This window comes from Plectropomus leopardus, chromosome 6, assembly GCF_008729295.1.
Source record: "Plectropomus leopardus isolate mb chromosome 6, YSFRI_Pleo_2.0, whole genome shotgun sequence".
In the NCBI taxonomy this organism is placed as follows: Eukaryota; Metazoa; Chordata; class Actinopteri; order Perciformes; family Serranidae; genus Plectropomus; species Plectropomus leopardus.
Genome location: NC_056468.1, coordinates 27,207,927 through 27,232,369, shown reverse-complemented (window position 1 = coordinate 27,232,369; position 24,443 = coordinate 27,207,927). Strand labels below are relative to the sequence as shown.

General features: G+C 37.8%; 1 protein-coding gene across 1 annotated transcript; it reads right to left on the bottom strand.

Moving 5' to 3' along the window:
- Positions 1 to 1,658: 1,658 nt before the first annotated feature.
- Positions 1,659 to 23,962, bottom strand: LOC121944191 (integrin alpha-2-like). Its single transcript, XM_042487902.1, has 30 exons — positions 23,856 to 23,962; positions 22,500 to 22,623; positions 18,497 to 18,606; positions 18,157 to 18,248; positions 16,998 to 17,112; positions 16,436 to 16,563; positions 16,168 to 16,316; positions 15,767 to 15,917; positions 15,342 to 15,507; positions 15,094 to 15,170; positions 12,858 to 12,996; positions 11,699 to 11,844; positions 11,465 to 11,608; positions 11,119 to 11,322; positions 10,853 to 10,983; positions 10,531 to 10,694; positions 9,233 to 9,384; positions 8,995 to 9,105; positions 8,582 to 8,667; positions 6,389 to 6,530; positions 6,044 to 6,127; positions 5,849 to 5,925; positions 5,669 to 5,752; positions 5,445 to 5,547; positions 5,243 to 5,353; positions 5,012 to 5,122; positions 3,777 to 3,890; positions 3,545 to 3,634; positions 3,199 to 3,315; positions 1,659 to 2,613 (listed from the first exon to the last, which is right to left on the bottom strand). Exons 1-30 carry the CDS (start codon positions 23,899 to 23,901, stop codon positions 2,524 to 2,526), a joined length of 3,558 nt encoding a protein of 1,185 aa, XP_042343836.1. The 5' UTR covers positions 23,902 to 23,962; the 3' UTR covers positions 1,659 to 2,523.
- Positions 23,963 to 24,443: the final 481 nt, after the last annotated feature.

Genomic DNA, 24,443 nt, shown 5'->3' with positions numbered 1-24,443 from the left:
CACAGCTCCCTGCACATATATAGACAGAATCCAAAGGCTATTTCACAACACCGTAGTGCATGAGTAATTGTGAAACAGAGCAGTTATCATCTATCAAAATTCTATATATCCCCTCCAACATGGAAAGCTCAAGCCCAGGCTTACCCAAAAAATATGCTACTTATTAAAGACAAATAGCGTATTCCACCCAGCCAGATCCAGAGAAATGAATGCTAAAGACTCTGCTGGAGTTGGCTCGTTCAGAAGGAAAAACATTCAGAAATGCATTCCGACACAGTCAAGGGACAGACGAACCTGACTGTGGGAGAACACGACAAAAATGTGAGAGGAAATTAATCGAGTTTGAGGGAAAACTTCAATTGTACTGATGTTTGGAGGGAAATGGTCCGTGCAGGGTTCCATGAATGTCAGAGGAGAGGAGAGGAGAGGATGCAAGACATGAGAAGTTTTTGCAAGACAAGAGAAGATTAGAAAACACAATCTATATCCACAAATTAAGATGCATTCATTGATTGGGTTATTAAGTTTTCAAGTCATCAACGGAGCAGTGAGAAAATAGTGAACAGCGTCAACATGTCATCGATATTATGCTGCCATCTTGTGGCAAAGCTGTGCCAATACACATTTAGATCCTGCAGGATTAGCTTCATCAACGCTCTTACAAACTTCTTTCTGTAAAAATAACCAAAAGTACAGATTGGCTGTTTTTAAGGAGTAAATTAAACTGATTGGTGTTTTGGCAACCATCATGCACTTTTTAAAAAAAAATATTTTACGTGTAGTGAACAATGTCTACATATGGGGCATTGTTGCCCTACAGATAAATGATTTTAGTGCTGAAACAATTAGTCAAGTAATCAACTAATTAACTGACAGGAAATGCATCTGCAACTATTTTGATAACCGATTTAATGGTTTGAAGGAATACCTAAACCCCAAATAATAATTTTTGTATCAAATTCTCACCCTCTGATATGTTGAATTCAGAAAGAAAACTGTTTTTCTTGCATGGCTTTGCGGTGGAAAACAGCAAAACTAAATAAAAATATCAGTTTACAAACTCAAACACAACTCATGCGGTATAATGTTAGTCTATACTGATCCAGTCCTATTATTTCCGAAACACATGAATTTTCACACTTCTGCCTGAACAGTCTCGTGCACAGATGAGTAGCACATCTGTGCTATTTATGCACAAGAGTTTTAAATACTAAGGTCTTACGAAACATGCATGTGTTCAAGAGGTCATACAACTGGAAATATCTGATTTAGATTATACTGCATTAAATGCACTTGGATTATGCTGCACAAGCCGTGTGAAAACATTTAAAGAGATGTTTTCATATAATTTTGCTGTTGTCAAATGCAGATTTTTATGACTTCAATTCATCAAGAATTTCTCTGTTTTTGTATTCTTCATTCAGCGGAGGCATGCAAGAGAAAAACAGTTTTCCCAAATTCAATGTAACACAGGTCAAATAATCAATATACAAATGATCATTTAGGAGGTGAAGTATTCCTTAAGCAAAAATGCCAAACAGTTGCTGGTTTAAACTGCTTTTCTTTGTCTTAGGACAGTAATGTTGGTTTTGGACTGAATGTTGCAATAACCAGTTTGAAAACATCGCTTCAAACCCATGAAACAGATTTTCTAGAACTATTTTCTGAAATTTAATAGGCAAAATCATTAATCGATTCATTGAGAAAATAATCAGCAGATCACTGAAACACACTATGCTACAAAAATACTCATACCTGACAACTGTGCCACGAATGGTACAAAAACACAACAACAAAATATCAATATCACATCATCATAACAAAAACACGAGTAGCTATGGACCCATATAACCTCAAATCCTTTCATATATAAAACCCAACATGAAATATCAGCATTTTATCTTACAGTATATACAGCACAAACACAATGAAATAGGGGAGTGACAGATTTCACTATTTACAGGATGGGTATCATTTCCTGTTTGCGTACAAACTTCTGATATCAATATTATTAATGCAAAAAAGCCCTGAGTGCCAGAGGTGATGATGGATCTCAGTTTATGCTACAGATTGACTGGCTGCAGCTTGTGTGCTAAAAAGGCCGATGTTTTGACAAGTGAGCTTCATTCAAGATTATTATTTATCCAACTGAGAGGGTTATTTGTTGATCACATTGCCCAGACTTTCTTAAAACAAAGGGCAAACCAGAAGTTGGATGCATTTACAGTGTAAAACCTCACACGAACTGCCTAAAACTGAATTTTGGTACAGTTTTTAGGCTTTACTCAAAATCAGTGCATAACAGCAACTTTACTCAAGCTCACAAACACATAGTTACAAAAATAGTTCCCTAAAAATTGCCAGAGAATTGAATCCCAGTTTTACACAAACTGAGCAGCTTCTATTTCACTAAAACGCCAGTGGTTGAGCTTTAGTCCATTTGCACTTTACAAGAACCAATGACAAGTACCAGTACCGGAAACAATCCAGTGAAGCGAGAAGGCTGCAGGTTTTCTGTCCAACTCACAACACTTCGTCGACGTGTGCGTGGCTCTGTGTGTCTTCATCGCCCTCCTTCTGAAGCTGCTGGTACTTTCTTTTGAAAAACCCAAACTGCAAAGTAAACAGCATGAGTTCAGAAACAATTGTAATATCAGATTACAGTATATACAGTATTTTCTTTTTCTCTCTGTAAGAATACTGTATATCCATAATAATAATTATCCATAATGCATTTTACATAGCCTATTTGTCTTATACACATCTATCTATCTATCTGTCTATCTATCTATCCATCTATGTGGTAATATGTAAATATACAGCAATAAAATCAAGTTTTATTTTGGATCTATTGACATAAAGTTGTGCATTTCTATTAAAACACAGATCAGGTTTATTCTCCTTTCTCACCTTGGCTGCTCATGTTTACAGACAGCATGTCTAAGCTGTACAAAACTAGAGGGCCACTAAAGGAAGCGCAGACCCCCGCCAAGGCTAAATGCTCTATCTCGCAATGTGAACGAAAGTGAAGAGCCGCGCCGAAATTGGCCCATGCCACACTCTTCCATAAAGTCGTTTTTCCATAATCCTGCTAAAAACAAACAAACTCAACCAAAAACTCCATGGTGGAGGTAATACTGTACTGATGTTCCTCTCTATGTTAAGATTATTTTCACCAAATTGTAGACAAACAGTTACCTTCCACAGCAGTCCAACAGCCAGAGCTAACAGCAGCAGTCCGGCTATGACGCTGCCAACGATCACTCCCACCGGAACATCAGCTTTCTCTCCAGGTTTATTGATCGTCACCACCACCTGGACATCAGGAGGACAGAAGAGGTCATTACATGCTCTGCCTCACTCAGATATGGGATAAGTTACAAAAAACAATTTCACAAATCAAACTTTAATACTTAATTTAACAGGAAAAAACATCACAAAAAGTTTTTTTTAATTTAAAAAAAAACAAAAAACTGAAACTCCAAATTCAAAAGTCTCTTTCTTCTTCAATTTCTTCATGTGAGGCAATGAATCTCAATCTTACTGGCAGCTGTTTGAGAGGGATGCTGAGAAGCTTCGGGTCAAAGGTCTCAACATCAACACTGGAGATCAGCTCAGTGGTCAGATAGGAGGCCTTTCGTGACAAATTTATACAAGTGAGGCCACTTAAAGCATCAGCATGAATTCAATAATCAGTAACATAACAGAATCAGTTGAAATAAAAGCAGACAAAACAATCAGTTCCATAATTATGATTAATTATTGAGTGTATTTACCGTAACAAAAGTGCCATGCCAGATTCTTGTTTTAACTTTCACATAATAATCACTTTTAAGTTCTGTGTCCTTGAGGATGCATTTAATATAATCACATTTTGCACTCTCGCAGTCCTGTTGGTAAAAAAAAAAAAAAATTAACAAAAGAAAATCAGTATACAGCACTTTATTTTAATGCAACCACAATTTAAGATTTCCTAAAATGTTCTGTACCTGGGTTATCAAAAACAAAATAACAGTGTATATTATTCTATAAATATTAATTAAATCTACCTCTATTATTTAGAGGCACTACAGTACAATATAAATACATTATTAATTAAAATAAAGTAATATCTAAAAATATTCACATGAAACATAAATATTAAAAACATCTGCGATTTCCAGTTTTGTAGCTTTATAATTCATGTTGCTTTAAAAAACTAGAATTCCCACCCTGCAGTTGCATGCCTCTGCGAACCAGTCAAGTTGCACTTACAGTTTACATCCATGTCTGAAAACATGGATGCTTCATAAACATCCATCTCAGTGTCAGAATTTTTCATAAAATGTTCTAATTATTTCAGTGCACAGCAACAAAGAAGATTTATACAGTCAGCACAGTTTCAAGGTGGACACTTAAGATTAGTGTCACCAATTGACAAACTGACCAAACTTCTCCCCTTCTGTTTTTGACGTCGAATATCAGCCAGAAAATGTTTTTGATCAATTTGTTATAAATTTATTCACATGTTTGACTGCCAGATTCTAATCAGGTGAACGTTTGTGTTAGATTTGAAGAAATTCACACAGGTGTTCTTGAAATACCACATTCACTGGATGCAAGTTCACAGTGACCTTGACCTTTGACCTCCAAATTCTAATCAGTTCATTGTTGAGTCTAAATGGATGTTTGTGCCAAATTTGAAAAAAAAAAAAATCCCTAAAGGCATTCTGGAGATATTGCATTCACAAGAATGGGATGGATAACCCAAAAGCATAATTCCTCCGACTATGGCTATTACTAATGTGGAGGCATTAAAAAATGCATCAAATCACAAATATACAAAAATATGATCAAATCACTTGTAAGCAAAATAGATCATGTTGTGTACATCACACACTGAAAACTATCCATTAGGTACCTCATGAACAGCGTTTTGTGCATCCTCAGCTGAAAATACTACCAGATAATTTCTCCTAAGAAAGTTCACATATATAAAGAATAAAAACATGCAAAGAAACAAGTGACTGACCAGCTTCTTTGTGCCTCTAAGATTTTCCTCTGAGAAAGACGCTCTGCGGGTCCCCACTCCGATCTTCAGATGATCAACCAGGCCGCTGGAATCACAGCTCATGGCGCCTCCCTAAAGGTGAATAAGCCTCATGTCAGTTATTCAGATTGGGTATCAACCAGAATATTTATGAGGTAAAACTGCTTTGAAACTCTCTAAAAAGTTGCTGCTATTTGGTATCTGAGCACTCACTGTTTGTGTGTCCACACTGGTCAAATAGAGGAGCGGATTTCCACCTTTAGTGGCCACCGGCAGAGCAATGGTCAGATACAGGAGGCTGATTGGGAAGTTACTTGTTGACACCTTTAAATACATTTTGTTTTAATACATTTAAAATCAATATAATGAGAAATTAGAGGATGATTTTTTTAGGAGATGGATTCATTTATTGCACCTTCACTGTGAAGTTAAACTCTTGGCCAATATCATCTAGACTTTTCACTTCTGTTACCACGGGAACTGCAACATCTGGCTCGTAGAATGGGATATTTGACTCCCTAGGAGAACAACGGCATGAAAATGAACACTAAAAAGCATTTCCCAAAGTCAGCTATCAATGTTACAGTGTAATTAAAATAAGAAAAAAAAAATATTTATGGTGGCAGAAAGTGAAATCACCTCGATAAAACAACCCCTGCCAAATATCGAATAGGAATGGATATGTCCATTTTGTTGTCTGCAGGTCTTTCCTCTTCACCGTCACTGTAAAAAGAATCAAAAAGTACAGGAAAATATTATGTCAATCACTTTTATTAAGAGACCTATTTTTTAATTTAATTTCTAATTATTTCAGCGTACCTCTTAGCCACAAATTTCACCTCAGCTAGGCTTGCCAACTGGTCAAAACTGTAGTCAAAATTCAACTTAAATTTCACCTGTAATTACACAACACAATGTTTTTCATTACTCATTATAACTACTCAAACAAAGAACTTTATATAGACAAAATCAGTTCAAAGCACAGGAGTAAAAATGTGCTTTTCTCGCACTTACCTCTTCATCTGTTTTTAATGCTGGGTATCCCACTTGGCAAGTGATGGTTTGTGTTTGTGTTGAGGTGCATTTGACTCCATCTGTCTGCAAATTTATAGATCAGAATGGTGTTTAACTGCTATACGGCTTTATTACACCAACAACACATTACCATACAGCTAAAAAAATGTAACATTTATAATGCTAAAAGAAAAGTAAATATTCTGACATTTAACACACTTAATTAATGGACTTTTATGGATTTATTTAGTGTAACTTGATGACCATTATTTTGGAAAATTTGCCTTAAAACTCTGTAATGTGCATCATGTGAAGACATCTCTCAGTGAAGCCTTTATCACTCACAGAAGGAACGATGGAGGAGTAGTAGAGGTTACTGGAAAACGTGGCCAGGACCCGAGTGTTGTACGCGTTCTCCTTTTTGTTCTTCACGACGACTTCAAACGACAGTTCTCGGTTATTTGCACTGACCATGTATGGATCTGAGCTGCAACACGACAGCGACCAGGACGATAAAAATAAGAGGGAATGGTTAAAGTGATGATATTGTGAGCTGTTGGCAATTTGTTCATGTTGTGTAAACACGTTGGTCTTTCTCTTTTTCTTCCTTAATCGCTTTAAATACAAGAGAAACAAAACAGCACCTAAAACAGAAGTTACCAGAACCATATTGTATCTAAGTCCACCCAAAAAAAAACATTATTTATATAGTAATGAATCACAGGGCCTTCCTTTAAACTGAGATGCACAAAAAGAAGCATACAGCTAAGTCTACAGACACAAACATGAATAGCCACTGCAAAACCACACCATCGTTTCATCCGACTTAACTCATTGGGCACATATCACCCAAACCTTATAAGTTTCTTTTCCAAGCTCACAAGTCTGACCCGACTATTTAATGGGCTATGAAGTTGCTGTGCAAACTGGAAAACTAATTTCGTGCAGCTACTGGCAATTAAGACAGACTCATAAAACAGAGAAAAAAGAAAATTATGTCATGGTTGTTGGGAGTAACCATGACATAACATTAAATAGAGACTTTTTTTCCTAAATTGGTTTTCAAACAATTCTTTCTTCTCTGTTATATAAATGCACACTACTAGATGCTGCCTTTATGTGACATCATCCCTATTTTACACTTTTTTTAGGTCTGCATAAGAAATACAGGGCTCTGAGGATGGTTCTGCAATATCTGGTTAGTAGTTTAGTTGAGCACAGCCTCCGGGGGCAGCTAGAGGGGCTTTTACATGGTCCCTCCCTCTTTTGTGATTCTAATAAAAAGAGTGTGCTGAAATTTAAGGGTAACATGAAAAAGAAAATTACATACTCTCAGCCATGCTGGGGAAACCATTGAAATTATTGGTTAAAATCGGTATCTTTTCAACTTTATTACCCAGTACGGCCCATCTCATGAGATTAGAAAGGTTTTAGCGAGAACTTTTTGGGTAAATAACAAAAATATCCTTTCTCTTAAAATATCACGAGTTACCGCCACCCTGTTGTATGAAAAACGTTTTTTGCAGAACATAACTATGCCACAGTGGAGTTGACCTTTGAACTCTTGGATTATATCGTCATTATATCCTACTAGACATTTGTGTGAAATTTTAGCATTTGAATTCTTGAGTTATGGCCAAAAACATGATTTAAGAGGTCACAGTGACCTTGACCTTTGACCGTTGTTCTTCAACAACCAAATTATAATCAGTTCATTCTTGAGTCCAAGTGATTTTTGGTGCCAAATTTGAAGAAACTCCCTCAAAGCATTCTTGAGATATTGTGTTCACAAGAGATGAACAATGAGACAAACAAGGTCACAGTGGCCTTTGACCTTTGACCACCAAAATCTAATCAGTTCATCGCTGAGTCCAAGTGACCATTTGTGCTAAATTTGTAAGAAATTCCCTCAAAGTGTTCTTGATAAATCATCGGATATTCTTTGAATAGCACATACATACTGATATATATCAATGAATTTATCCAACCAGTGGCTACATTACACTTAATATTTTGACTTGAGGCACTTTATGTTTTATTATGAATACACATTAAGTTTGTATTTTTTTGCTTTTTAAAAATGTTGCCCAAATTACAGAATGACAACTAAATAATCTTAAAAATGAAAATTTATGAAAAAAAACCCCAAAACCTTTAGTTTTATCTATTAACTGAACTATTCTAACTAGCAGTAAACAAAATCTTAATGTACAGTGAGAGTCAACTGCTTATAGCGAAGAGCTGATTGGGCAAAACATTTTCAGGGCCTTTAAGATAATCACTTATCCTTGTTTCACAAATGACTCATATCAAAGAAATACACCGCCTTGCCCAAGCATGTACTGTCACACACACTATTATTTCTACTCTCAACTTCAACCATAAATGAACTCTTTATCTTGAGAAAACTGAGTGAAATCATGAAACACATCGAATCATCACATCTAAACTGGGCATCTAATACTGTATGTTGTTCATGTAACTGACAGCAAGCATAACATCATAAACAATATACCTAAAACTGGTCAGTATTCTCACCTGGTCCCCTTTGTGTCTGTTTTCACAGCCAGCACCAGATCACTGACACACACGTCATCAGGGCCGCAGTCTTTAGTGAAGGGGATCTGAAACGGTAACAGAGCAGGAAATTCAGCACAGGATGCTGCTGCCATGTAACATAAAGGAAGTTTGTTATTTTTTTAGTGCACTGGATAAACTTAAATATTGTGGGGGCAAAACACCTAGTGTGTAAATCCAAGGGCTTGCGTGACTTTGTGAAACACCTAAGTTTTAAAAGCCAGTAATCTTCACACACCATGTCATTTTAGATGACTGTTCAAACACCTCTGCAGAAAACAACTATATTCAAAGTCTTCGTCACCTGATGTGTTTCCTGTAGACCTTTGACTGACACGGTTTCAGTGATATCATGTACTGTTTCAGTCACTTACAAAGAACTCCCAGGCACTGGGAGCAAACATATCAAGGACCGGGTTCACATCTGCATTCTGCTGCTCGATTTCTACTTTCAGACTGAGAGAATTGACAAAGTCTGGTGCCTCCTATAGAAGAAGGAAAAAATAAATATGAAGTAATATCTCCACAAGCTTCATTAAATCAAGGTGCTCACATAAAAACAGTCATCGATCTTCTTTGATGACTGCAAAACAGGTGATTTTCATCCTTTACCTGAACATAAACCTGGTAGTCTTGACACAGGGCTGTAGTTAATATTTTTGCCTTTTCTGTGAGAAAGCGTTCATTGCTTTTCGTGAAGAGTCCTCTTGATGTCACTCGTGAGGACTGCAAGTCAGCATCCAGAGTCAAAGTGTAGGATATATCTGAAAGAAGTGAAAACAGTACTTAATATGACACACTCTCTTACATCTGAAAAGGATTAGGATGAGATTTGACTATCTTTAAGCAAAGGTTTGACATTTCGGGAAATAACTTGTTTGAGTGAAAGATGAGAAGGTTGGTAGCTAAGTTTAAGCAGCCAGTCATCTTAAATTAGAATAAAGACTGGAAACAGCGAGCCTGGCTCTGTCCACAGGTAACAAATCCATTTAAGAGGCAACCCTGCTTCCAGTCTTTATTATATGCTGATCTAAACATCTGCTGCCTGTAACTTCATATTTATCGTAGAGACATGAGAGTTGTATCAATCCTCTCATCTAACTCTGCAACAAGAGCAAAGAAGCTTGTCAAGCTTTTGATTTAAAGGTTCAGTGTGTTAGATTTAGAGGGCTTTATTGGCAGAAATGGAAAATAATATAATAAGTATGTTTTCTTTAGTGTATAATCACCTGAAAATTAGAATTGTAATGTTTTCTTTACCTTGGAATGAGCCATTTGTATCTACATGGAGAGTGGGTCCTCATCCTTGGAGCCCACTATGTTTCTACAGCAGCCCAAAATGGAAAAAACAAACTTTGGCTATAAATAGGGCCATTAGTGTTTTCACATCGGGGACCATAGTTAGCAGCCCTGCCACAAGAAGAGCATTGGAACATACATTTTTCAATGTGAAACTGCTTTATTCTGTGTTTTTACTGGTTTAAATCACAGGGTCTGTTTTTTTTGGAGAGAAGGAGACCTCTGCAGATAATTGGGATTCTAAAACCTTCTGAACGACTTCTCCCGAAGTTAAGAGAGCAAAAAAGTTGAGCACACATTAGCAGTGACCTGTTGTGCCACATGCCACATATTGTAGGAGAAACAGTGAGTTGTAAAGTGAAACTGCTTTATTTTCTGTGTCTGTTTTGGAGAGGAAGATGCGTCTGTGATTAATTCGACTCCTGGTTAAAACCTCCTGCACAATAAGCGCTGAAGGAATTCCAACAGAAGTTTCAGCTAGTTGCAACATGCAATCCACCACTGCAATCCACCACTAGATGACACTAAATCCCCCTAAATCTTACACACTGAACATTTATGAAACAGGAATCTGGATACTGTTGAGAAGTTTAATAGGTTGTCACATTTACCAAGGGGTCCAACAGGGTTTTTAGGCCTGAACGCAGCACTGAAACAGAGGTTGGTGTTGAAACACGAAAGCTTGCGTCCATTAATGTCGCAGGGTTTGCTGATAATGTTGATTTTATCAGGTTTGAATAAAGCTTTAGCCGTAACAGACGCCACACCTCTGGACCTGAAAAGCAAGTGCAATGTAAAATCATTACCAGCCTTGTTGATTATAAAAATAATGGGTTCATTTACTGAACTTGATAGTAATATAATGTAGTCAATCATTACAGAATCTAGTTAGTTTTTAATCATTCAAAGTTTATCAGAGGTTGCCTATCTTACCAGAGCTGCACCACTTTTCCATATGCACCAATGGAGATGTCAGGGAGGGAATCATCATTCAGATCTTTGAAGCTATCCAGGGACCTTCCAAAATACTGCAGTCGAGGATCCAGTTTGGAGCCAAGAATTCTCTAAAAAATAAGTGTCATGAATAAAATTATATATTACATGAGATAGTATATTATTTATTTAGCTCTAACTAAAACAAAAAACGAAATAGCTTTCTCTTTCAGTAAAAACTTAAGCATAACCGTTTGCCTCCACACCTGTGAGAACTGTTTCTTTAAAGCCTTTTGCTCCCCGTTGTAGATATAAATGACACCTTTTCCTTGGTCTTCTAGTGGAGCTCCAACTACAACGTCATTATAACTGTCCAGATCCAGGTCAGGAACAGCAGAGATGGCCATCCCAAAACGTGCGTTCTCAGTTGGGAGCGGACCACTGAGGAATCCCTGCTCGTTCAGTATACCCTTCAGATGATAAGACAGAGAAAGTATGTAATCAGTGCAGCTAAAGGTCACGCCACAGTTCCTTTAAATTCAGGAAATGAAGTCCAGATTTGAGAATATATCTTTGACTTTTCCTAAAAACTAACATATTGCTCATTTTTACCTTAGTGACAGAGAAGACGTAGACCCTGCCTTCCTCTCTCTTCAGATTGCTCATGAACATGGGTGCACCAACCAGCAGGAGGTCGGTCACCCCGTCTTTGTCTACATCCAGAGAACACAGGACGCTTCCAAAATATGACCCAATCTAGGACAACAATTGGCAGCCATTTATTGATGAAAAGTTAAACTTGTTTCTACATTTATACAGTTGGGTCCTAGGAAGATGTGATCCTACCTGTTTTCCTCTTTCTGAGTCTATGATAGCAGATTGCTTCTGGGCATTGACTGTGTAGACGATAACTTGTCCAGAGTGGTTGGAGCGAGGTGCACCAGCCACAAAATATTCTGTTGGTCCATCGCTCAGTGTTGTAACAGCGTAACCTGGAAACATGACACATTTTACAAGTTTTCATCTAAACTTGGGACATCACCTTACTTATATGGTGGTGGAAAGTAACAAAGTATACTTATTTGTAGATTGTACTTTACTGCACAGACTCCCCCAAGTTCCCATCTTATCTATCTATCTATCTATCTATCTATCTATCCATCTATCCACTTTGCATAACATGAAAATGTATCCACTGAGGATTACTGTAACAGTTACGTTAAACAAGAAAATTCCATGACTTTTCCAAAACTTTCAGTGCTTTTTAATAATTCCATGACTTTTCAGGTCAGAAAAAGTGGGATTTTGAAAAATATAGTAAGGGTCAATAGAAAAAGTCAGTAAATAGAAAAAGTCACACCCCAGCCAGTGTGTGTCTGCCACCACACAAACATAGCATATGCTCACTTACAGACATTATTCTGGTTGATTAGATCTCCAGTCAGACTGGGTGGATGCTGGGAATTAAGTGATGACTCCACTAGTGGGAATAATTACAGGGTGTCTTGCCTCAACAGGTACAATAAAATCAAGAAAGCGTGAGGGAGATTTCAGTCAAGAGCAGTTTGTAAAGACCCATAATGGTGATAACACCTGTGGACTATGCATTAAGATTGTTATGAAAAATACAACATGTGATCACTTTATAAAAATGCATTATTACTGATAACACCACCAAACTATAGTAAGCAGTCAGAATTTGCTCTATCTCTACAAGCTTCAGAATAAAATTTTATCTTATACTTAAATGCATCAGTAACAACACAATCATATATAAAGACAAAACACTGACACTCTGCAAAGCTAATACTTACGTAATTAATCATTTCTACCTTTTTCTGACACTTTTCTGAACTTTTACTGGAGTAATATTTGGAATGCAGCGCTCCTTATTGTAACATAGCATATACACTGTAGTATAGCTACTTTATGTGCAAAAACAATCTTTCACCGCTCTACTTTGACCAACCAAAAAATAACAAATTATTGCATAAGATTTGCCTACCAAGTAATGAGCTGTGGTTTCTGTCTTGAAGTATTCCCTCGAAGGCTGAAAAAGGAAGAATGTCCACTTTTGATCCTTTTTGATGGACGACAGTCCCGCTCCAAGCGTACGCTCCCACTGCTCCCAGCATCATGACATCCTTCAAACAGCACAGATACAGTCAACAGACACCATGTAATCGGGATTAGAACTGAGCAGCTTCAAAACCAACATTTTTTTGTGTGTGTCAAAGATTTTCATCTACATTAAATGAAACTATTGTTGGAGTATGTAAGTGTATGATTCAGTGTTCATGTCCACTCCTTATAAGAAAGATGAAACATAATGTTCAAATAAGCTAAGAGAGAAGATACATTGCTGCATAATCAGTGTCCTGGATGATAGTCTAACCTTGGGGGTCAGTTGTGAGAGTGGGAGCATGACGTGAAGAGAGCTTGATATATGGAGATAAGAGGAGGAGATGTGCGGAATGGATGTGGGTCAAAAGGGCGTGGATGTGTGGTATCTATGATTTTGTTCAACAGGACACCCAGAAGAGAAAAACAATTCCTAATAAGGGATTGTCATTGAAGTTGACCAATCCTAAGACGATGCCATGCTGACAAGGGAGCCAGATAATGAGGGGAACCAACCAGAAGATGATTCTACCTTCATTCACATTTCCTCATTGTAAATAGTATAAAAGACTGGATCAGGGAAAGACAGGTTGTCAGAATGCAGGTTGACTCGCTGATGTTATCGGCTAGGGAGAGTTATTTCTGATCCAGAGCTCTGTAACTGCTCACTGCTTGCTTGAAAAGATTCACTAAAAGGTTTGAACTCAAAATTCTAAATTCAGTGTGGACATTCAGTTATTTACTGATTATTGAGTTGCTTTTAAAAATTCTGAACATTGCGCTCACCCTGAGAGGGTGAGAGCTTTTTTCTACTTGCAGCAACCAAGAGAAAAACTCCTTCACTATTCTACTAAATTCCTAGTAAAAAAAAAAAACACAAATGGCATTGTGTGAGAATGGTTTAAAAAAAGGCAACTGGTGAAGTTCGAAGGGCAGACTGCTGTGTGAAAAAAGCAGCTTCCTCTTTCCTTCTAGTGAGAACGCAACGTTCGTAGAGCAAGTGGGCAGCTGTGAAGAGGTTGTGGGTTGTATCCTGTGACCAGCTTTACTGTTCGCTTATACATGTAATTAAACAGTCAGCAAAAGAAAACGCTGGCAGTGTGACTTTGTGCTGCCAGTTTGCAGTAAAAAAGTAAAATGACATCATGAATGACACAGACATCTCTGATCAGACACTAGCAGTGCAGACAGGGTGTAGTAAGAGAAGGTTACAGGAGGTGAAGTAATATTTTGAAAGCTTTGGTAAAAAAAACAAAAAAAGGTTGCTTTACTGTTTAGTTATTTTCACGTATGTTTTCATAACTCTGACAGCAGATACTGGTGGTCAGTGGTCTATACGTCCATTTGCGAAGCACTCACACTTAACAATATCTGGACAGTGCATCAGTGTTTTTACATTGTTGACCATGAAGAGTAACTACAGTCAACTGGTGGACTGCCGGCCACATCCAGTCGCCAAAGCTTTCCCTCTACCCCACCAAATGTTAAATATTTCAGAAAATCATTACAAATGCATTACAGTATTTAGGCTATCTTTTTTTTTATTCCTTTTCTTAAAGCAACCCGCAAAACAATTGAGATGGAAATCATTTTATTAATGATTTACCAACCCCAAATTTGTGCGTTTAACCTGCAGGCATTAAAGACGTTATATTTCTATCTGCCAGTTTTTCAATAGTGATGCAGCAGGTTCGGGTTAGCTTAGTATAAAAATATCAATATATGAAATGTCAAAAACTGATAAAGCAGCATTCTAAATACATTATTGATAACTTACAGAAACACTGCATGAAAACATCCCCCACCCACCCTTTCACTCACACACACACACACACGCACACACGTCATGGTGCTTAGTCTGTGTCTCTCTGTGTCTCAGTCCTCAGTCCTGACAGCTGTGTTACTATAATGCATGAAGGCTGTGGTCTGCAGGTTGGGTCGGGTTCATGTGGTTGAATAACCCATATTTTGCCTGTTGGGCAGTTGTACCGTGTTGTCTTTAAATATCTTTCTGCCCGGCATCTGCGGTTTCAAATGAGCTGTATAGCTAACTCTGGCTCAACAGTTGTGCTGTGCATGACCCTGTTAAATAAACTTAACTAAGAGGCAGTGCTCTGTACCTTATTGCTTGAGTAATGAGCGCTGAATCCAACCTGGGACATCTCCATCTTGAAGTTGTCGCCCCCTTTTCCAGTGCCTTTTGGAAACAGTCAGCACCAGAATCAAAACCAGAGGAGCACACACAGACAAATTGTATCATGCATAGATGAGTTTCTTTGGAAAGAGTGTAGAAATAAACATGTAGTGTCAAGTAGATTATGCATGAAGCCCTTTAAAAGCCAGTTAAACCAAAAAGAATAATATGAACCTTCTATGTTGAAGATCCGGTTCCCCAATGTTCCAGCGATGGTGGAGAGGGCCGCCTCTTCTGACACATTGAAAAAGTACTTTGCTGTGGGTGTGCTGGCAATATATTTGATTTCTTTGATCAGGTTGTCTGTGTTGATGTTGTTTCTACTGTAATAACCAAGGACCTGGGGGAAAAAAGACGGAAAGACCACAAATTCAGGAGGTCTAGGTTAACAACACCGTCACATAGAAACATCGAATCAACCAGAAATATATCCAGATGCAAACTTTTGGCAGTGGAATTTCCAAAGATATCCAACACTCTGCAATCAGTATATATCATTCATATCTACAATGATAATTTTAAACTAAATATTAATTATATTTCTTTAAAATTGGAGGTGGCTGCAAGTTATTAGTAGTAAATGGCAGATCAACACTTACAGCGATACCGAAGCGGGTGATTCCTTGTTGCTCACATTTAGTGATGACTGCATCTCTTTTGTGAACATCGTGAGACTCCCCATCAGTGACGACCACCATCACCTTGGCAGCGCCTGGTCGACCACCGTTACTTTGATGGAAACCCAGATCCCTGAAGACCAGACACAGTACTTCATAAGAGAGCAAAAAAAACCCACTCTTTTTTTTTAAATTGATGGACCAAGAAAACAATGTTACACCTTATCAAGTAATAATAAAACATATGAACAGTTAAGACAGACAGAGCAACAGACAAAAAATAAGAAGAAAAGGACAACATTAAGTAAAATAATCAAACATATAAAATAATTAAAAAAAGAGACATTTGTATACATTAAAGGCAGTTTTACTGCAACACCGACCTGGCATATTCTATCGCTCCAAAGGTATTGGTAGATTCACCGTACATCTGTCTGATTCTGGACGTCGCAGTAATCACCTCCTCTTTGGTTCTATACTGGTTCAGTTTGAGCTCAAACTTGGGACTTGTTGCATACTGAATGACGCTGACCTGGCACAATGAAAAAATGTTGTGATAAAACACAGAAAGCTATTAATAATGGCCACAAGACTATCACACGTTCATCACATGATAATTTCCTGCTTTTGGTTGACGAAACATGATGTCACCTGTGTGTTTTGGGGCCCGATGTCGAGCTCAGGTATCAGTTTCTGGAGGAACATGTTCATTGGATCCCAAGGATAAATGCTGTTGGAGCCGTCCAAAACAATCACGATGTCCATAGGTCCTCCGCATGCTGGAAACGTCATGAGAGGAGACGCATAATTATACTTTTGAGCAGCTGTGATGAATGTTACTGAGGAAACTCCCAGCCACCAGGTTCACGTTATGCCAGAACATTATTTGCAGACTTTAAACATGCCTGAGGTAAAGGTAACATGCTTTTTAAATTTTTTATTGTTAACCGCCCAACAATTACAGAGTAGCTGTTAGCAATGAAAATCTTTTAGATCTCAGGCTCCCTCCAATGTTCATTAAAGTAAATAAAGAAATAAATAACCAAAATATCTAATCTGACACATAAAAGTTGCAAGATTTAGAAATAAAAACATATGTAAAAAAGGCTGTGATGGATTCATTCTCATATGAACTGAAGCCTATCTTAAAAGATTTCTATCTACACGGCTCAAAATATCTATAGCCATATTTTTAAAAAATGACAGCTCTTACTCTGGACGGCAGGAGAGAAGGCAGGTTCAGGCTGAAAGAGGGGTCTCATTTTTGCACATATTCCTGGGTAGAAGTCCTGATCGCCACAGTGCTGTCCCCAAAGAGGACCGCATGTCTGTATCAGATGAGAGGAGACTTAATGGGAAGTTTGTCAGCTGCCACTATCTCTTATATCCGAGTTTAATAGGGAATTTAATTGTTGTTAGTAATAAATTCAACTTAACTTATATTTAGGGTTTTTTGGGCAGTAAATAACAGTGGTGAATGAAATAATCTGATCTTTTACCTAAAGTTTACTATAAAACCGTGTATGGACTCATACAGAAATAATCCCTCTAAAACATTAATTATGACTAACTAAAAGTGTGCTGATTCAATAATGTGCTCATCGCTTTAATGCTGCATGTAGTTAAAGTGAGGCTAATTTAAATTACTTAATATATAATGTTGGATATCCTTATCTATAACAATATATCATAATTCATCAATTGAGTTTTTTTATTTGATAATCAAAATCTGAAAAGTAGCTAAAGTTGTGAGACAAATGTTTCAAAGTATAAGTATAAAGTAGCAGAAAATGGAAAGACTAAAGTAAAGTAGAAGTACTTTAAAATTGTGCTTGAGTATAGTACTTGTGTAAATGTACTTACTTACATTTCACCACTACTAAATAACAACAAAGAGAAAACTGAAACATAGGTAGTTGTGCAGTGTCTTGGCACTTCTTCCTGCTGCAGTGATCAATTTACCTAAAGTCACTGACACACTTCCTTCCACCTCAAAATAATGTTTGTATGTAAATTTCAAAGGAAATATGACTTGTCGATGGTTATTGTGGTCAAAGTTTGCCCAACTGTGATTAAAATATCTCAGACAGCACATGGAGGCTGTGCCACTAAACCTTTAAAAATAAAGAACGTTCAATCAAAGTTAGTATTATAAGAAATTAACAATACAAAGACAACAAATAGATTAATAAGAAACATGTAGTATTTTAGGTTAAGAAGCAATTGCATAACCTTCCAATCTCTGAAATAGCATCATGTTCTCTCTATTTCTTGTGTGAAAACACACTACACACACACACACACACACGCACACACACACACACACGCACACACACACACACACACACACACACACACACACACACACATACCATCAAACCATTGACTGAAGGCATCCGGGTCAGAGTCAAACCCAGGGACATGTTTACGTCAACGTTTTTCACATCTGGAATACTAATGGAATCTATGGATAAAGTTGCAAAGACGACAGAATACTCTTACATTCAAGTTCAGCTCATAGTTGAGTTGTATGCAATCATATAAGTATGACACAGAGACATGCTTTGCTGTACTGAACTTTAAATTTCAAAATGTCTGGAGACTGCTCAGATGTTCAGGAGCAGTCTTTTCAGAACAGTAAAGGCATTTTAAGTACATGGCCAGTGTTTGGTAGAGAGGTCAAACTTTAAGCAATAAAACACCAAAACTTACCTTGAAGGTTGAGCTTGTCACAGCTGTTTCTGGACCCTGAGACTGGACACTTGTAAACATCCCCTTTCCTGTTTTGACTGTAACCACTCCATGGGGCACTAACCAGGAGCCTACAGAATACAAAAAATATCTTTATGTTCTTCACTCCCATAAACATAAAAAAGAGTCATCTCTGAATGTTTTCATGTTCAGTGCTTAATCAGCTTTACATACAGCAGAGGAATGAGAGTCATACAAATTTGTTGATGCCGTAAATGGTTACAGAATTTCTATCTATAAATGTCAACTTGTTTTTTTTTTACTACTACATGTCAATATAAACAGAAATCACTCTTTAATAACAATTGTGATATGAAAGCAATCCAAAATAGATCTAAAAATTGGTCTTTATAACATTGTCACAGTAGGTTTGTGTGGACTTGTTCTGGGCAAATGGAAACAAGTCCGTCATCTCATTCTTATAACATTTTTAGAAACCACAAACAAGATTCTACAAGTTCACTTAGAAAATATCCACAACACTTTTTCTCCATTTCACAACATTCAGATGCAGGTTTCTGTTGACTGAGCTGTTATTAAAGGAGCTGCGTGTAGGATTTATATGCATCTAGCTGTGAGGATTGCAGATCCAGCTGAAATTTCTCCCGGTTCAAATTCCTTCAGTGTTCATTTTTCAGGAGGTTTTTACCAGGAGCCAAATTATCGGTCTTCCTCTCCAAAACAAACTGACTAGTTGATAAAAATTGCTAAAAACCCTGAATAGCCGTTTGAAATTACAAATCAATGTTTCTCTGACACTGTTCACAGACAGGCCACAAGCCCAGCACCTGCTAATGTGTGCTCAACTTTTTTCTCTGATAAATTAAGATCCAGATTTTGAAGACGTTTTTACCAGGAGCCAAATTATCCACGGAGGATTCTTCCACCACAAAACGAGCTGACCTGGTGATTTAAACCAATACAAACAGTTTTATAGTAAAAAAAACAGTTTTTTTCCAGTACTGTTCTGCTTGTTGCAGAGGGGCTTCTGACAACAGTGGCAAACACAACAATGTTAATGGCCCTAGCTAGAACCAGTGTCCAGCTGAAAACACAAGTCTTATTTTCAGCGGATTATATACTAAAGAAAATTTAGTATATTATATTCCATGTCTGTCAATACATCCCCCTAAATCCTACACACTGGACCCTTACGGTTTAAAATTCAGAGCCACTTGTAAAAACTGCTAAAAGGCTGACCCCAAACTTCGTCACAATATCAAGACACTGTCTTATTCCCACAAGGCTCAAGAAGTGGGAGACATCATTCTTCTTCATTAGTCAAGAGGACAGGAAACAGGATGTGCCACTGTTGCTTTCTCATGGTTACTTTCGTGTAATATACAGTCAGAGAGCACTATCAGATACTGTACACTTCCCCCGGTTTCCCAAAAACAGGAAACTCCTCCAGACAGTGAGTTACTCTATGAGACTATGATTCAGAGTGCACAACATCCAGGCAACACGGAGAGGCTCAGTTACTGTTTAACTACACTGACAAATGGCTTTAAACATGGCAGGATTGTTAGTGTGACACATGCAAATCATGATAGCTCAGACAAATTGAGCAACTAAGGGACTGTAAGACTACAGTTTCTTCGGTTTTGCAGGAGATTACCCAGGATGCATCAACAGCATATTACAACATGAACTTATCAGAAAAGCTAGACTGATAATATCTGATTTTGCTTATACTCCCAAATATTTGTATCTGCCTCCAAAATCTTGTGCAATACCTATTCACTGCTATAGAAAATGTGAAGTTGACGTCACTCTGTGTTCATTTTTTTTCAGCAGGAGGAGCCACCTGGTGAGGAACACGCTCTGTTACCTGGTCAAGTGATGGTATTTAGATCAACTCATCATGATAAACAACATAGAGTTATCTGTCTTAGCAGCCCGGACACTGTAACATGCTGACAAGATGGCACCCCCATCCCACATGGCGAGACGTGAAAAAATGTCCTGACAGTCTTGTAGATGAGTAGGGGGTGGCTGGTTTCATGTGGTGAAAAGTTAGTTGCTGACTGGGACAATTCAAGTCAGCAAAAACAAGGTCATGACGTCATAGACGCAGAAACATGGTGAAGAAAATAAAAACTTTTTATTAAGTCACATATTGCGTATCAACTTTTTGCTTTCATTTATTATTAACATGTATAATGTGTTAGGTTGTACCAGTTAGTTGCTGGCCACGTAGAGTGACCTAGATTAGTAGGAAAATAAGTCAGGTAAAGCAATATTTTAGTTTTTTTAAGGGAATGCATGACTCTTCATGGTAATGCAAAAACTGAAAATAGCTGTCAGTGTTGTCCATATGAATAAAAATACAACACTAAAATACTTTTTTTCCAAAATACAACACATCCTCTTGTAGCATCCCTGTTGTTTCCACATTATGACTTAAAAAATGATGAACATTTAAGTCGGAGGAACAACTTCCCAACTCAGGGAATGGGATCATCTGAGGAGCATGTGAATGCAGCATTTGCTCCTGTGCAACAGAGTACAGGAGCATTTAACAACAAACAGCCTCCTGAACATCAAGCAAAAGTGCTATTATCATTCCCCTCAGATAAAAACAAAATGATAAAGCTGAACTGGACACAAATAAAATGGGATGGTTTTTTTTTAAATCATGGTGTCTGTTACAACAATCTGATGACTAGAGAACGAATCTTTGGCTCTGTGTTGTCAGCAGCACAGGCTGGTCGTGGTAGTCGTGTAACACTGCTGACAGTTGTTTACAAGCCACACTGCTGATGACCAGGTGCATCGCTTTATAGCCACAGGCCTTCATTTCCAAAATGGATACTTCTACCAGGGAAATTCTCCACAACACATGACACAAATGCACATTGCACTTGAAGGATTCAGAAATATTACACTGAGACTTGATTTGCCTCTTTGCAAAAAAAAAAAAAAAAAAAGTGGACAACAAACACTGAAAGGTTGTGAACAGCCAACTAATTTCTTACATACCAATAAATATTGTATTTGTTTATTAACAAAACATTTTGCAAAAATGGCCCCATATTCGTGCTATAAAGCATCTTAGGGATTAGGTACACAGACGTTTTTGTCATACACACAACTGTTTAAAAGTCAGACTTCAGATTGTATTAACTGATACTTCTACTGGTTAAAATTCCCTCAGTGTTCATTGTTTAGGAGGTTTTTGCCTTGAGCCGAAAAATCCACAGAGATCTGTTCCTCTCCAAAGAAGTAAACCCAGTGATCAAAAGCCTTAATAAAGTAGGGTTACTTTACAAATCAATGTTTCTCTTATGCATGTTTCAGCATGTCTCCACTAGCCCAGCCCCTGCTCATGTGTGCTCATGGTTTTTCTCTGATAAATTAGGATCCAGACAATCAGTTTCACGTTAAAAAAATCAGTGCTTTTCCAACACGCTCATCGTGGAGGGGCTGCTAATTACAGCGGCTGATGTCAAACACGAATGGCAGTATCAAGAGCCGCTGTTTAGCTGCAGTAGCAGAAATGGCGATGCAACATGGCAATCTCCATAATGAGGACCCGCACTCTATGTCGATATTAGGGTCTCATTCTAAGGTAATGAAAACACAGCAATACTTATTTTCAGGTGATTATACACAAAAAAATACTTATTATATTATAATTTATTTCTACCAATATAACCCTCTAAATCCTACGCTGGGCCTTTATATCTGGATTTCAGCCTTTTCTGCTGTACAGGTTTGTACTGGTGAGGTGTATCTGCAAAGGTGGTCCCCTCATGCAACCGCACCTTGTTTGCTCGAGACTAGAACTGCTCTCTGCATGATATGGGATGTCATTATCTGTCTCAGCTTTATTGCTATTTCAAAGAGGTTACAAAGAAACATTAACCAAATGAATGATTAACTGGACTGAGAGCAATAGCACCCAGACAGGACACTGCTTGTGATGGAAACACAGTATTAGACAACAAAACAAAGACTTTACCATTTGCCTTCATAGTTTGTCGCCTGTTGGACTGCGTAGCCAAACTCCTCCACAGCTGGTCCGCGGAAAATCTTGGCACCTGCAGTGCCGACGTTGAAGGACTGTGAGTGCCAGATTCTGTCAGCTGGTGGAGGAGAAAAATGAGGTTGCATGTCAGTGACACTGATCAACATCACATGACAACCCTGTCAAACATTGTACAGGCTATACCTACTACAAACTCCACAAAGAGAATCATTATTTTGCATTTTTGTATCTAAAAGTTCAAAACAAAAGTGTTATCATGACTCTGGTTGTTTATCAGAAAAAGATTTTAAGGTAAGTCCCTTCATCCAACCTGGCTTCCTCTTTAAGTCAAGTGGGTGATTTTTGTCGCTGAATCATATACGTTGTAGAAACCACATCAGCTTGAGTCATGCAAGGCAACTGACTAAAAAAACTCTACAACGCAGGAAGACCATTTTACTCATGAAGTGCTAAAGATTGTGTTAATAGACATTGCTTGTGCGGGAACAGTGTGTTTCACCATAGACACAATCCACCTTCAAGCACAGCCCTCTGAACCCCCTCAGGACATGGAATTTTTTTCATCTATAAGAGAGACTCTTGCAGCATCAGACCCACAAGCCCATACAGGCAGAGCTCAGCTATCAGCCTGCCCTCCCCTCAATCAGCAGCCAGAGGAATGTGGATGGGTACTGGACTCAAGAGACCTTCACTTGCATAGCCTCCTGCCACGCCTGTTTACCTGCAGCACAAAGTAGCACTTTGCCTCCTCTTGAGACTCTGCAAACCCCACAACACATTAATATTTCCTTTCATTGTACAAATTGGGAAAACGTGCATATGGGAGAATAATTAAAAGTGTCTGTCTGGCTGTAGTTTGAAAGCCCTCACACGTTACAGGGCAGACACTGAAACATTATGTATGATGTGACTTCTTTTCTACACTTCACGCCATGTGATGCACAATAAAACAACCTATCTGGTGTTATTTAATCCACGTGTTTTGACTATGGATCATGCATTTGTTAGTAAAGGAAAAAGCCTTGCATGGTGATGTGAAATCTTTTTCAAAACAAAAGCACTTCAGGCAAATTCATTTAGTAAAAGAGACTACAGGGGGATCGCACACTCCGCTGCTGCTCTTCGGATTGTTTTAAAGTGTATGCAAACGTTTGACAATAACATAAAAAGCTGCAATTAACTACCAATAAACCTTACCGACTCCAACCTTATGAAACGATATAAAACCCTCGCTATTCGTGGCGAAAACATTTGTCTCGTTTTACTCTTTAAGTGCCATAACGGTGTAAAATACACATTCAAAAGTCCAAAAACAAGTTCAGTACTTACTAATGACAACTACAGTGAAGAAGAAATTCCCCCAGAAGAACTCCATCGTCGTCTTTATTCCATTTGGATGAGGTGATTAAATGAAGCCGCCGCACTTGTCAAAGTTGTGGCTGCGCAGCGCGGAGAGTCAGCGGTGACGCACCGGACATGATTTCTAAATAAGGACTCGCGCTCTGCCTCTTACCTGCCGATCCGAACTTTGACCCAAGTACTATTGTCAAAAGGTGGGAATGACGCCAGTAATAAAGTCAGAGTGGGTTGGGACATTTCCTGTAGCTTCATATACAGTTGTGATCAAGCAGAAGACCTGAAGCTGGTCTTGAGGTTTGAGTGATTTACTTAAAAAGAGAAAAAAATATGGATTTTTTTCTTTGCATTTTCTATTTCCTTGGTGCTATAATAAATCAGTGTATTATTATTGTTGTTGTTGTTGTTATCATTATCATTATAATTATTGTTATTGTTGTTAATAATAATAACAATAATAATAAATAATTATTTTACTTTTAAACCAACCCGATAGTTTTTAAAGGTTGAGATTACATTCCATGATAATAGTAAAAAAAAAAAATTAAAAAAAAAAAGACA

Bases quoted from the DNA above. Each gene is read 5' to 3' on its own strand.
- LOC121944191 (XM_042487902.1), bottom strand. From the start codon at position 23,901: ATGGAGTTCTTCTGGGGGAATTTCTTCTTCACTGTAGTTGTCATTA. The intron at 11,609-11,698 runs GTAGGATCACAT...TTGTTGTCCTAG, and splicing joins ACTCAGAAAGAGGAAAACAG to ATTGGGTCATATTTTGGAAG. The intron at 2,614-3,198 runs GTAACTGTTTGT...TTTACTTTGCAG, and splicing joins CTGTTGGACTGCTGTGGAAG to TTTGGGTTTTTCAAAAGAAA.